This window comes from Silurus aristotelis, assembly GCF_946808225.1.
Source record: "Silurus aristotelis genome assembly, chromosome: 23".
NCBI lineage: Eukaryota > Metazoa > Chordata > Actinopteri > Siluriformes > Siluridae > Silurus > Silurus aristotelis.
This window is the reverse complement of record NC_139596.1, coordinates 6196536-6210527: the sequence shown is the minus strand read 5'-3', so window position 1 is coordinate 6210527 and position 13992 is coordinate 6196536. Positions and strand designations below refer to the sequence as shown.

General features: G+C 38.5%; 2 protein-coding genes across 5 annotated transcripts in view; both read right to left on the bottom strand.

Annotated features, from left to right (window-relative positions):
- The window catches only part of npdc1b (neural proliferation, differentiation and control, 1b), a 28172-nt gene extending 18704 nt beyond the window's left edge, over nucleotides 1–9468 (bottom strand). Inside the window, exons 1-2 of one of the 4 annotated variants that reach the window (XM_083527034.1) lie at nucleotides 9227–9468; nucleotides 9025–9114 (exon numbers count right to left, since the gene is read on the bottom strand). In XM_083527034.1, the coding sequence (XP_083383160.1) occupies nucleotides 9025–9112 (88 nt within the window). In that variant the 5' untranslated portion in view covers nucleotides 9113–9114; nucleotides 9227–9468. The remainder of the gene's footprint in view (nucleotides 1–9024; nucleotides 9115–9226) is intronic. The other 3 variants (XM_083527035.1, XM_083527036.1, XM_083527037.1) reach the window with 3 other exon arrangements.
- Nucleotides 9469–11915: 2447 nt separating this feature from the next.
- niban2b (niban apoptosis regulator 2b) overlaps nucleotides 11916–13992 on the bottom strand; it is a 44181-nt gene continuing 42104 nt past the window's right edge. Inside the window, exon 14 of the mRNA XM_083526848.1 lies at nucleotides 11916–13686. Within this exon, the coding sequence (XP_083382974.1) occupies nucleotides 12734–13686 (953 nt within the window). The 3' untranslated portion in view covers nucleotides 11916–12733. The remainder of the gene's footprint in view (nucleotides 13687–13992) is intronic.

Sequence of the window (13992 nt, the reverse complement as noted above, 5' to 3'; positions counted from 1 at the left end):
CTAAATCCAAGCCTTGTTTGGAACATCACAGCATAACCAAAGAGAATGAATATATAAAGCATGAATAAGGGAAAACCAATACTGTCTATTTGTATCAGCTGTTTATTACTATTATCACTTTCTACAGATGTGAAACATTTTAAAATAGGGCTACATAATAGAAGCAAATGTTTTTTTCTCTGTTCAATCTATTTGGTTTATGCGAACAAATGTTTTTGTCAGGTTATATTGACTAAACTAAATAAAATAAGAGAAAAACAGGAAAAGAGAAAAACTGAAATAGGAGGAAAAGGAGAAGGTGTTTTTTAAACTGATTTATAGGACGCTAAAAATATCAGTCTGTTTTTTTATGAAAAATAATCTGGTGCTCTGATGGTACAGTCAAGATCTTAATTAGGCTAATAGAAATTATGCCTAAAAATAAACTAATGTGTCTCACGTCATAGCTCTATGTAAAACGGAGCTTTTCAACTAATGAGAAAGTAGCAATGAATCACAATGTGGGTCGAGGTCTAAATGCTCATGCCCCTAGTGCAAAATACCCGTCACCTACCCAATTAACTTTAGTCAATACTAATAAAGCCATTAGTTAACAGTAAAGTAAGTCTTTGTATTAAAATGGCTATAAATTCCATGTAAATGAGCGTACGTGTTCATCTACCAAATCCCTCCCAGAGAACAAAAAAAGAACATCTTAAAATTCAGGAGCCTAAAATAGCCGACCCAGAGCAGGAACTGTCACCAGGAATACCGATCAATGTGAGAAATAGAGAGGCTAACTATTTCAGCCTCGTCATCTGCTCATATTTGTGTCTGCTTCCTGATCTGCTTCGTATTTTGAAATGCACGAGCTCATTTATCTTGTTACTTAAAATGGGAGCGAATCGGCTGTCAGGGTTCCAATTTAGTCAGGACCTGACATTGCTTCTTTATTAAAAAACAAATAATTAAAAAACAGATCTTAAATAGGATTCAGGGATTCTAAGTTTAAATATGGCTAATCATTTACTCTCAGGATTTCTAGTTATGATGTTTACTGTCTGAAATGGTGCAGCAGTAGTAGTACTGTAGTATGTAATGTATATGCACCTGAATCATATCACATTGTGACATATTCAAATACTAAATATAAGACGAGAAATGAGATGAGAAGAAAAAATTTAAAGCAAAATCTTTGGACCAAGGCTCACTTTCTTTTAATTGTATACAGACCATCACATATGAGTGCTCCAGGACTGCAGGTGGTGCTATAAAAATTTCATGACAGTTTCTACAACTACATTTGAAAACAATTGAAGTTCTTCCGAGTTATTTTTCTTGGAAATGATCCTGCTCAGCCAAGTCTTGTTTGCAACAACGAATCATACGCATAATGCATGTGCACCATAAAATGATATCTGACCAATCCATGATAAAATATTGTTTGTGGAAAACAGCCTCTGCATGAAGCATTCTGAGGACTTACAATCGAAGATGAATCATGAGAACCAATACATAATTGCTAGCAACAACCTTTAATCTCTCATTCTATGGCACCACTACTTCCTAATCTCTTTGCATTAACACATACGCAATAACACACAATGAAGCAGCATAATATGACTCCAAATATGAGTAAATGTTTTCATGTCTCATTTACCATCCCTATGAAATTCCAATATAATTCATAGTTACCACCTGTTAATATACATATCCATTCGTGTTCATTATTGCATTTTAAATATAATGCATTGTAATATACAGTGCAAAATTCTTGGCATGCACGATAAAAATCATTGCTTAAAATAATTGTAAAACTAATTTTATTGATATTTTACTTTAGAAAAAATAATTTGAACTAAGTTTTCTCTGTACTGGAATAAAACGACATGGATCACTGCTTATTAAACCCAAGAAATGACATTTACATAGTACAAGTTATATGTCAGACTTTCTCGTTCATCACAGTCAACTTGGCAAGCGATAAACTGAAGCCCTTAAGAGTTTTCTGCTAAATCATTCTGAAAGCGCTACTCTCCTGAACATTTCTTTTCCAGATACTTTCCTTTTAAATCACAGGAAAGTCATAGCATTTTAACTTCTGGAGAGAAAAAAAATAAATCGCATTTCAAGTTGGATTTAACATAAAATTCGTAGTAAAAATGAGCCCATCGCGGCCACATTTCATAGCATTACAATTAAAACTAATCTGAGTATAAGTGCCATCCACATCAGTCTTTGTCTCATCGGCTTAGATTAAAGTCATTTGCTGTTGAAACGCAATCCTCATTGTTATAGTCATAGTTCATTTTAACACCAGGGCTGAGCTGCCTATCAATGACAAGACATTTATGAAAGAAAAATCCGCATTAGTCTAGTAAAGTAACTAATTTCTTGTCTGCAAAAAAACAAGAAATTATCTGCAACAACGGCAGGTTTATACACGCTGCATGCACATATGCTAAGAACTGCTATGAGAAAAAAAAACTCTGGATATTTTTTTTTAAGATTTTTCTCCATTGCTGCAATTTATGGTGAGATTTTCATTGGGAGTGATGACGATGGACAGGATTAAAAATAAGGGACAGCGCATGTAGGACGTTTTGGAGACAAGGTGAGGGAGGAGAGATTGAGATGGTTTGGATATGTTCAGAGGAGGGACATGGGGTATATCAGTAGGAGAATGCTGATGATGGGGTCATCAGGAAGGAGGAAAAGAGGAAGACCAAGGAGGAGGTTTATGGATGTGGTGAGGGAAGACATGCAGCTAGTTGGTTTTAAAGAATCAGATGTAGAGAACAGGGGGGTATGGAGACGGAGTATCCGCTGTGGCGACCCCTAATGGGAGCAGCTGAAAGATAAAGAAGAAGCTGCAATTTATGATGCCACACAAAAGAAAAAAAGAGAAAATCAGAACAAAAACCCGAACAGCAGAAGCATTTAGCTTGAACTTCAAAGTAATGACAGAAAGATAATCGTAGCCGGCATCATAATGACTTGTATAATGTGCAAAAAAAAAAAAAGCAGGCCAAGCAGAAAAAGAGATGAAAGAGAGCAGGACAGCGAGAGAGAGAGAGAGAGAGAGAGAGAGAGAGAGAGAGAGAGAGAGAGAGAGAGAGAGAGAGAGAGAGAGAGAGAGAGAGAGTGTGTTCGACATGATTCATTTGCATCAAGCATCACATGATTGGCAGCTGTAACCTTTCCGCAGAAATGCTGCATCCCTTTCAGTGTCACACTTTTGTCTCATTTCAATAGAGAACTAACGGCCTTGTGACTAAAGCGAAAAAAATCAAAGCGCATTAACATTTTCTCTCTGAGCAAAAAAGCGTGTTTTTTTCTACACGATAAAGGTGAAAGGATTCATGTATAGTGTGTAATAAATCAGGAACCACAATAAGTGCCCACTTAAATTTTTTACATATATTAAACATGCTTTTTTTTTTCTTTTTTTGTGTCGGTTTCTAGTCACATTTACTGTTCCAGGAATCAAGTTATCACTTAGCTGAAGAAGCGATAAACAATTATTCCCTCATCAGTGTCCCTTTTTGTTTTTCTTCTCCGATTATGGAGACAAAAGAGAAATGCAGCTTGTCACATAAAGAGCAAAGACTTTCCTGTGGTGAAAAACTTCTGGTACAAAGTGCTGACACCCAAAGCCCCCATTCAGAACAGTTAAATAAACGTCTCCCTTGAACCCTTCTGAATATGTGCAGCATCATACTAGTCCCTATAAATGATCTGTTACCATAGAAACAGCCAATATATGCATTAGATATAGAAGATGAAGCTGCAGCTCTGCCAAGTACCTCTAAGTGTGCAGTGCTTTTCATGCTGTTAGAAAAAGAGGAGAATAGAACAAAAAAATGTTGAAAGAAGACTCAGATAATCAAATGCATGTAGCTTATTGTGACACTTAAGAGTAATGCTGTGGCTTGGCACAGACAAAATGCCACCACGTCTTTCAGAGAAGCTTACGTGACATCACGGCATGGGGATTATCACACTGAGCAGCCGACGACACATTAGGTCTCGATTCTAAACGCTGCCTGAACGAGGCCCTTCCTTATATACGTGCCTTCATCGCTTATTCTTCAGTCTTGTAGTTTGATATTTAATCTGTGGCTCACTGAATCTAGCATTTCCATTTTATTGGCAACTTACTGTAATGTAGCATTTGTGCTGAATAGTTCAGTCTTTTTCTACTATGACACTTTATTTATATCATGATACTGTTCCTACTATATAGAAGTACAAGAAAAATTATAGAATAGAAAATTCATATTGCATTGAAATAATTCAATTAGATTATATTACTGTGGTAAATCTTTATCACAGTCAGCTTGTTAGAATTATTCCAAATATATCACAGAATACGATCGAACGGATTACAGATGGTCTCCGAGTTACAGTGGTTCGATTTAAGATTTTTTTCGAACTTGAGATTACGATACCTGAATGAGGTCATTTGTACGAGGTAAATATGTATAAATATTTGAAGTTTGTATGCTCAGGCCTCCACCCCACTGCCACATACATGTGTAATGTAGAGTCTTTTTGCTAAATTATGCACTGTCATTTGTTAAATTATTAATAATTTACAGTATACTACGCCCTTAGTGATGACCTTTAAGACTTCTGGGTAGGTCAGGCCATGTCTCTTACAACTTACGATATTTTCAAGTTACGATGGTGTCATTAGACTACCTGCAGTCTGGGGAAAAAGTCTATATCAGACTCCTTATTTGTATTTACATCCCTCTATGTTTAATAGTAAGCATTGGAAACATGGCATGAGTGCATGAGTGTCAACACGTACTATTTTGTCAGGCAAAAAAAACATGCACTTAACATAAGTGTTCTACACTAGAACATTTGGAACAATGATCATATTTATGTCAAGTGAGATGAGATGAGATGCAGTTGGTTAGGTTGGAATATTGAACATTCTGTGATTTCTGTGTAAAATAAGATGCAAATTTCCAAATGTTTAGGCATTTTAAATCAAGAAATCTTACCAAACCAGGATTTTCAGCTAACTGCATCATAACTGGCCATGTAGAATAAAAATGTAAAAATGAAATAGATAATGTAGTTACCAAACCAACATGGCTGATTTAGGAATATGGAGCTTGTGTACATTTGCTTCTCTTTAGTTTACTTACATTTACATTCAAAGCATTTAGCTGCAGTCTTTCTCAATGACCGCATCACCAACCTCACTGAGTCCGTTATTTCCATTGGTTAGCAACAATTATAACCTAATAACCTTAAATTCTACCTAATGCATCCTTAAAGTAAGATTACCAGTCAATGCTGAGTCACTCAGCTAAATAAGTACTGTGCCGCCTAGATCACCAAAAACCCTCCATCTTCTAATTTTCTCTTAGCCTCTGCTGATTGAAAGATCCAAAACACTCCTATTGTACTCTTTAGGTTTCATGTTCCCATGCGGAATCAATACCACAATCCTCCACCTTCCTCAATCCAACCAAACGGTCGATATCTTCTTGTGGCTGCATATAACGTTCTCTGACATGAAAGTGGTGTAAAGTGGTTATCCAAAACCAGGCTTATTCAGTGACTTCGCAGCGTTTCTACAGAGGAGGAACAGCCCACTCATCTATCAGCACAATGGTTCATCTCCCACTGTGGTTCGAGTTTGTAATACGCCATGGCAGCTGATCAAAGTGGATTTGTCTGTTTACCATTATTCCACGCATTTCACTTCTGAGGCGTCCAGATTACAGAGCTCCTGCTTTGGGGGTGACCTGCTTTTCCTGCTGCTCTTGTGTCATCAAAGTAGTCATGAACTGAATCCAGGACAGGCACAATGATTTAAACACCTGTACGAATACAATGTACTTTTCTGGGTTACATTAATTTTGAAATGACTCTACCTAGGTGCTGTGATTGAAGAAAACAAAAAGTTTATTAAAACAAACAGGACTTCCAATATCGTGTGAATGTGGACCTTAAAACTGCCATGAGGAGTCAGCAATGTCAACATCTTATTTCTACTCTAATGTGACAATGTGAGGCAATGGAGAGAATATATTGTACACTTTTTTTGTACACTTTTCTAGCCACAGGATTCAGGATCTTAAGGGTTGTGGTTTTTGATCAGCAAGCTTTCAACAGCAAAACAAGGTTAATCCACCGATAAAACAATCCTATTTGAGCACAACAGAGAGACAGAAAATATCAGTAAGCAAGATATGTACATGTAAGAAATTTCAGCCTTGAAATCCTTTTATCCTTCAGGGAATTGGTCATGCTTAGTGAAATAAAACACCAATGTATAAGGAAAACTTTAGGTCTGGCTATGAATTAAAAAATGTTTTTGGTTGCTGAAACAGTATATTTCTGGTTTCGAAAAGTTCAGGTGCACTGATATGTACCACGGTGAGATCCCACTGGGTTTCCCAGACTACCTTTTATATAGCAGAGCTGGTTTAATTATCAGCTCTGGTTTTTTTTGTCACACTGTAGCCAAAGTTCCAATATAATCTTGTTCGAGTTTTATAACAGACTATACAATAATTTGTGTTCTCCATATTTCAAAATCTTTGCCATTTCGAGAGTCTTCCCTTTACAATCTGATATGGAAACCTCATTATTGTATAGTCCGTTATAAAATCCATTATTCAATGCAACTATGTAAGCAGGGTTGCAAATGCAGAAATGTTCCTAAATATTTGTCCGGCTTGTCAGGCACCTGTCAGCGCGCGTTCTGTTTTGAACTTGTTTTGATTGGCGATTGGTGGTACAATGGTCCCCCGGACTCTGCAAATTTGAATGCGCTCCCTGCAGCCTCTATGGTACCTCAGTAAATTCATTGAAACATAATGTCACTTTAATACAATAATGTGTTTTGAAAGAATTTATGTAATTTGGTAGTGAAAACATTCACGCGGATTTCAAGATAATACGCAACTTGCTGTTAGTTAGGATCCAAATGAGAACCCGTGAATTATCGGGGGTTGACTGTTCACTGATCTACTTATCACCAGCATACAGTTCAGCATCAATTCAACAGCAAGCAATCATTTAGAGAGAAATAAATGTCCTTTATCTTTTTTTTTTAAGCGGTGGAAAAGAAGGTTTTGGGCTCATGATCATATTTATTAAATATCAATCAGTGTTTGACTCATTAATATCATTCTATTATTAGATTGGTGTGTTAAGATTAACATCAGAGCCTTTTTACATACACTGAGTTGATTAAGTAACAGTCTTATGATAAAAATTATAATAGGAACATTATAGCCATAATAAATCATAGTACTTTGGGTACATAAGTACATATAAAGGCAAATACTTTTGTACAGTAATATTTTACCAAGTGTTTTTCTACTTTATATCAAATACATGGTTTGTGTGCTTCGTTCCCCACTGATTACCAACACCATATTAACAGCTGTCCAGAGACCACCTGATGGTAACTACTAGACGAAGCTGTGGTCAGACTAAGAAAATTTGTTGTCATCTGCCTTTGGTCCTACTGACCATAAATCATTCACCAATTGAGCAAATTATGCATTTTAATACTGCTGACATCAACTCATAACTAAATCATGCATTTTTTTTTTTAACAAACTAAAAGATATACTACAAATATAAACATATTATAAACAACTATAAATATAATCCAGTAGTATATTGATTTCGCAAAACAAACAGTTCATGTGTGGGTTGGTCAGAACAACTGTGCTGATGCTTCTGTACACCTTCTGTCGTATTTTGATCACTCAAATATGAAAACACAAGCTCAAGTGCTGTTTATCTGCACCCTAACTATCACACCTAAAACACTTTCCTTAAAAAAACCATGATGATACGATCTTTTTTTGTCTACACGAACAATGCTAACAATGAGTTACATTAAGATCTCCAGATAAGCAGGAGAACATGGTGGTAGTGTGAACACCCTCTCAGGACCTGCGCTATGGAAACGTAAACACTGCTAGGTTCTGATTATCAGCAGCAGGGTAACAGAGATTAGACTGATTCAACTGATTAAACAAACCGCCGTACCAGCAGATATAAAATAAACGTCAGTAGAACTCATGACTCATGAATGTAAAGTGTGCGTACTTCAGTGGTGTCTATTTGATAGGTCGCTGTGTGCAATGTGCATTCTGGAGCTATCTCCAGAGCATGCCTGGGTGACAGAAAGAACCTGTTGCTGATGTGTGGCTTTTTTTCCTCCTGCACTGGCGTCTATATGGTGAAGAGGTTACAAGAGCAACATTAAAATCTGTACGCTGGATGTTTATAGGGCTGTGTTTTTGAGATCTCAAGGGTGTTTCTATGTGAATCACTGAACGGATGGCAGGAAGTGCACACTATAACAAGATCGCTTTGAGTTCTGAGAAACAATAGAAATTGTCAAAGTGATATACTGAAACTAATATACAATGTGTGTGTGTGTGTGTGTGTGTGTGTGTGTGTGTGTGTGTGTGTGTGTGTGTGTGTGTGTGTTAAAGTTAGTCATAATGGGCGCTATGGTTTTGTTGTCGATGACAAGTCAGAGGGTCCATATCTCCCACACTTGCGTCACTAGCTATTGATAATCAGTTTTCCTTCTGACCAGATGCATCTGGCCTGCACAATCCTGTCCTAGCATGTTCAGATAATCTAATTTACACTAATGGTTTCGAAAAGCAGACAGAGCAGATGACAGATTTTGAAGATATTGCTCGTCTTATGTAACACATGTACTGTTAGATAGGACTGTGAAACATCTTACATCTCAGTGTCTATTCTACAGAACACTCATGTATCTTGAGATAAAACATGTCTGTGTATTATAAATACACAGGACTTGAACTAATCTATGTATAATAACAGGACTTGCTTCATACACAACATGACAGGAGTCATTATGTATCAAACACGTGATCTTGTTTTTCTTATGGAACTGAGCAAACACATGCATGATGTTCTTGTCAATTGTAAATAACTAACAAACACAGACGATCGCGACACTCTGGCGCAGTTTACAGACATAAGTTGCGCAATGGTGAAGTGTCCATCCAGTCTCACCTGCCATAGTGGTGCTGATGGTGATGGTGCCTAGGAGAAGAATCGCGGCCCACACTCTTCTCTTCTCTCCTCTCCTGGATGAAGGCATCCCTGTAGAAGAAGCGCAAAGAGCTCTAAGGGCTTTAGGGGTTTTAACGGCTTTAGCATCCCCCCCCCCTCCTCCGTTAACGAGGAGGAGGAATAAGAAAGAAAACGGACGCACGCGCCTCCTCGGATGTCCACAAACGCGTGGTGAGATCAGTTCAGCATCTCCGCTTTAGAATGGAAAAAAAAAAAACCCTGCTGATGTTCCTCCTGATGTTGCTCCTGATGCTGCTGCTGATGCTGCTGCTGTTTTTTTCCACCTGCGCGGCTTCGGTAACCCTCTGCGGGAGGAGAAAAAAAAAAAACCTCCAGCTCCAACGTCACACCCCTGGTCACGTCACATAACATCACACAGTAACCGCGTCCCAATCAACGCGTGCGCCCTACCTTTAAGTGCACTAGCAAGGAATTGAACACGCGCGCTGTGTGCGGTCGAGTGTAATGGATGGATGTTTGGGATGCGACTCTTTAAGGAAAGAACCTAAAAATAAATAAATGAAAACAAATAAATAAGTGAATGAATGAATGAAGGAAAGAAAGTAAATTGTTGCTGTAATAAAAAGCTCCACTCTTCTGGGAAGGTGTTTCACTAGATCTTGGTGTGTGCGTTGGAGATTTTGTGATCATTCAGTCACTGAGCATTAATAAAGTCAGGTATTGGTGATTGTCTATGTGAGTAAAAAGCATGCTATATTAGGGATTCCTGGACACACACACACACACACACACACACACACACACACACACACACACACACACACACACACACACACAGCTGAATGTTAAGGGCCTTGCTCAAGAGCCCAGCAGTGACACTTTAATGGTGCTGGAATTTGAACTTGCAACCTTCTGGTGAGCAGTTCAATGTCTTAACCAAAGAGCAACCACTTCCCCAGTCACACAAACACTGGAACGAAAGGAGTAAATGACTAGGTTCGAACACAATCTCTACAAACATGGCGAGCAGGAACGTATCTCAGACCACACAGCATGTCAAACTTTGAGGCAGATGGGTTACTACAGCAGAAGAACACATTAGCATCCATTCACACGAGATCAGGAATTTGAGGCTACTGTGTGCACGGGTTCAAAACATCAGCTGTTGTATTTTCCAGTATTCTATTATAGAATGTAGTAGTCTAGGACAATAATAAGTACATTTTGAAACGTTTGATTGCATCAGAATGTAGTCTACCCTCACAGACATCACCACCGAGGCTTTATTTAGGCCATTTGGCAGACTCTTATCCAGAGCGTCTTCAAATGATCTCGGTTTTACAGCAATTAAGGATTAAAGGTCTTGCTTAAGGGCCCAGCAACGGCAGCTTAGGGTGCTATTTCATTACATTATAATATTATTGATTACATTAAAATACAAATACAAAACAATAGTAAAAATAGGATCTTTGAAGCTTTGGATTTGATGTTGTCATGGCATCCGTAATCACACTGTAACCTATATCTTTGTTATTTAGTGTGTATACCTTGCACATTTCTTAAATGCCATAATATTATAACCTTCCACTTCTGCACATTTACTCTTCAATGCTATAGCCTTAGAACATCTATCTGTACTTCTTAACGATGTCAACACGTCTCTGCACTGCTAGAGGCTTTATATTTATTTACTGTACATATGCCCATATATATCACATGCTGTAAATATGATACACATTTATCTGCACTATTGCTACTTTTTGCACTTCTGGTAGATGCCAAACTGCATTTCGTTGCTGTGTACCTGTACTATGCAATGACAATAAAGTGCTTTCCTTCCTTCCTTCCTTCCTTCCATCCATCCATCCATGGGATGGTAAGATTATTGATTCGCATTGGTGCATCAGCATAAAAGTAAACGATGTGATGGGTTTTTTTTTTTTATTTTAACATGATTGCATTGGTAAAAAATTATTTATATTAGTATTAGTAGTTTCTTTTTATTTTTTTGAAAGTGACTAATCATTTGTGACCAATATATTTTATATATTGACTGGGTTCCCTGGTGGTTTAGTGGTTAGGATGCGGCGCTCTCACCGCTGCGGCCTGGTTTCGTTTAGGGAACCAACTCCAGCCACTCTTAGTGCAGGTCCAAAGCCCGGATAAATGGGAAGGGTTGCGTTAAGAAGGGCACCCAGCGTAACAACATGTGCCAAATCAAACATGTGGAGGATCCGCTGTGGCGACCCCTAATGGGAGAAGCCGAAAGAAAGTTTTTTTTATATAGACTGATTTCTCCTCGCTAAATGTTTTCTCAAGCTCATTCTCTAGCCACCACTTCTGCTACTGTACGTGAATATGAAGCATCACAACACTACGGAGACCGAGGTGTGTCCTGAGTCACATAGAATACAGATTAACATGGCAGAGGTTGAGCTGCACCTTCTGGAGACAGAACAGGAAAAGAACATCTAGATTTATTGAATCTTTTTTGCACTACAAATGCCTGTTTGTGAAAGGGGCCATGCGTTAGAAGTCAGACAGCAAATCATAAATCTACTAAAGTGCCTTCTGTCTGAACCAAAGAAATTTAAACTCTGTACCATATTGAATTGCATATCATATTTTTCCATCACATCGTTTTGCATTGAAACACATCGCCTTGAATCAAATCGAAATCGGATCGCACTACGGGTGAATCAGATCCCATCTCATCGGTAGCTGCTTCACATGTATATTTAATTTATCGTATAATTGGCTATAAATCGAGATGCGAATCGCATTGGCATCAGTCATGGAGATGCACATCCCTAGTGTGTGTTAAACCTGCAGCAAAAACTGGAAAAAAATAACGAATAGAAAGCGCAATGTCAAATCGAATTGATTTATTGTTGATCATTTTAAATGAAGCACAAAGAAGGCAAGTGCATCATACAATAAATAAACAAGTGAAACAAATGATAGATGCAATAATTACATTTTTGCCCTTTAACAATTTTGATTGTCATTTCAGTTTGAATACAATCAGCGTGAAACATGCACTGGACCAGAAACATGTGATACATATCACAATTAACAGTAATGGAAGATACAGAAATATAACTGTTTAACTTAATGATGAGTAAGATTTTATGTTTTAAATTCACTCAGATTGAACCAGGTAAAGTGAAGGATATTCACAAAAAATAATAGATGGAAACCCAACAGAAATAAAACTATATAAAAAATAATAAAATTCAGTGTTTTTAGGTTGGGTCTAAGCAAGACTTGTATTAAAAAAAGACTAAATAAAATTCCATATGATACCATATTAGACTTTTATAAGGCATGGAGTCAGTTACATGGTTAGACACAGGGTCTTGGTGGGAAACGCATCCCATGTCTCAGCACTCTGCAGCAGAACATCAATGCAATCCACATAAAAATTAGCAAATGATATTAGTGACATTTGTATGACGAAGCCCATCTGTGTGTGACGGCAAATTCAAATATGTGCAAAAAAAAAACGTGGAAAGTTTGTTTTTAAAGAATCAAAAACAGACTCAACTGTAGAAAGTATGAGATGTTTCATGTGTAAACAAACCAATCACCGTAAAAACCCTCCTCTGTAAAATGATCACTTCTGCGAGCAGTGGGCTGGCATTTCTAGCGTTTTCCATAAAAAAAATAGTTGTTTCATTAGTGATGTTTATGTCTGTGTTGTCAGTGTGTCAACTCCCTTCCCAGCATCCTCGCCTCCCTTTTCAGAGTCATTGCGCTTCTCTTGTTCCGCCTCCGTCGCTGCCGCGGCAACCTGCAGCTCGTCCTCCTCTGCAGTCTCATTGGCTGGCGACTGGAAGCCGCTGTCTGTGTCGGTGCCGTGCTGCTGAGGTTCCAAGCGCAAGTCTGAGGAGTTCTCAGACACCTCCGTTTGCTCTTCTTGCTTTGGGTTTATGATGTTTTTTTCAACTTTCGCAGGTTCCTCTGCGCTCGACAGTGCAATCTGATGCTCCTCCTGGTTTGCAGTCGATGCCAACTGGTCCTCTTTTAGAGGTGAAACATTTTCCACTTTGATGCTGATGGTCTTTTCATTTTTCACTAGGGTGAGTCTATCTGGACTTTGCTCCCCATCTTCTCCCTGGACTGCATCCTCAATTTGCTGGATGGCACTCGCTATGGCCAGCTTACTTTCAGAGTCGTGTGGAGACTTTAATGCAGCTTCTTGTTTATCAAGTTTTGGTGCAGCCCCATTGGGCAAATCAGGTGCCGTTTCCTTAGACAACGGCTCACTGACTTCCTCTTTGACAGGTGCTGCCTTTTCTAATGCAGAAGAACACTGAATGTCAGAATCTCCCTCACCCTTTTCCTCAGGAATCTTCTGAACGCTGGGAACTTCCAAGCAGGACTCGTTGGGAAGCGTGGTGCCGGGTCCGTCCACCTGGATCATGGAAACCACTTGTTTCATTCTACGCCTCTTAATGGCCGCTGAATCGCCTTCTTCACTCTCATACTCTCTGTCCACTTCAGATTTTTCTCCGTATTCTTCAGCCCAGTCAATGGATGGGTTCTCACCCAGCAGGTGGAGGTTGGGATCGCTGTTAGTCAGCACGATGCTGTCCCTGTACAGGTTGTGTTTTCTCTGAACAGCAGCCTCCTTCACAGCTGGAAAGAAGAAGTAAAAGTTAGAAAGCTTGAAGCCTGATTTGCTTCTTTCCCATTCATTCGCATCCGACTGCAACAACAGGGCTTACATCTGATAATAAATTGTCTTAAGAACCAGATCTGCTTCTGCTTTCAAACATCTGCTGAAAAGTCTGGCACTGTTTCATTACCAAATGTGACAAAGAACAGCCTACTTTTACAGACAGACACAATCTCATTAACATGTAAAATAACCAACTGCCATTTCTTAGGGACAATCAGCATGACACAAAGTTATTGTAGGTTATTGTTTATTCACCAGTAAGA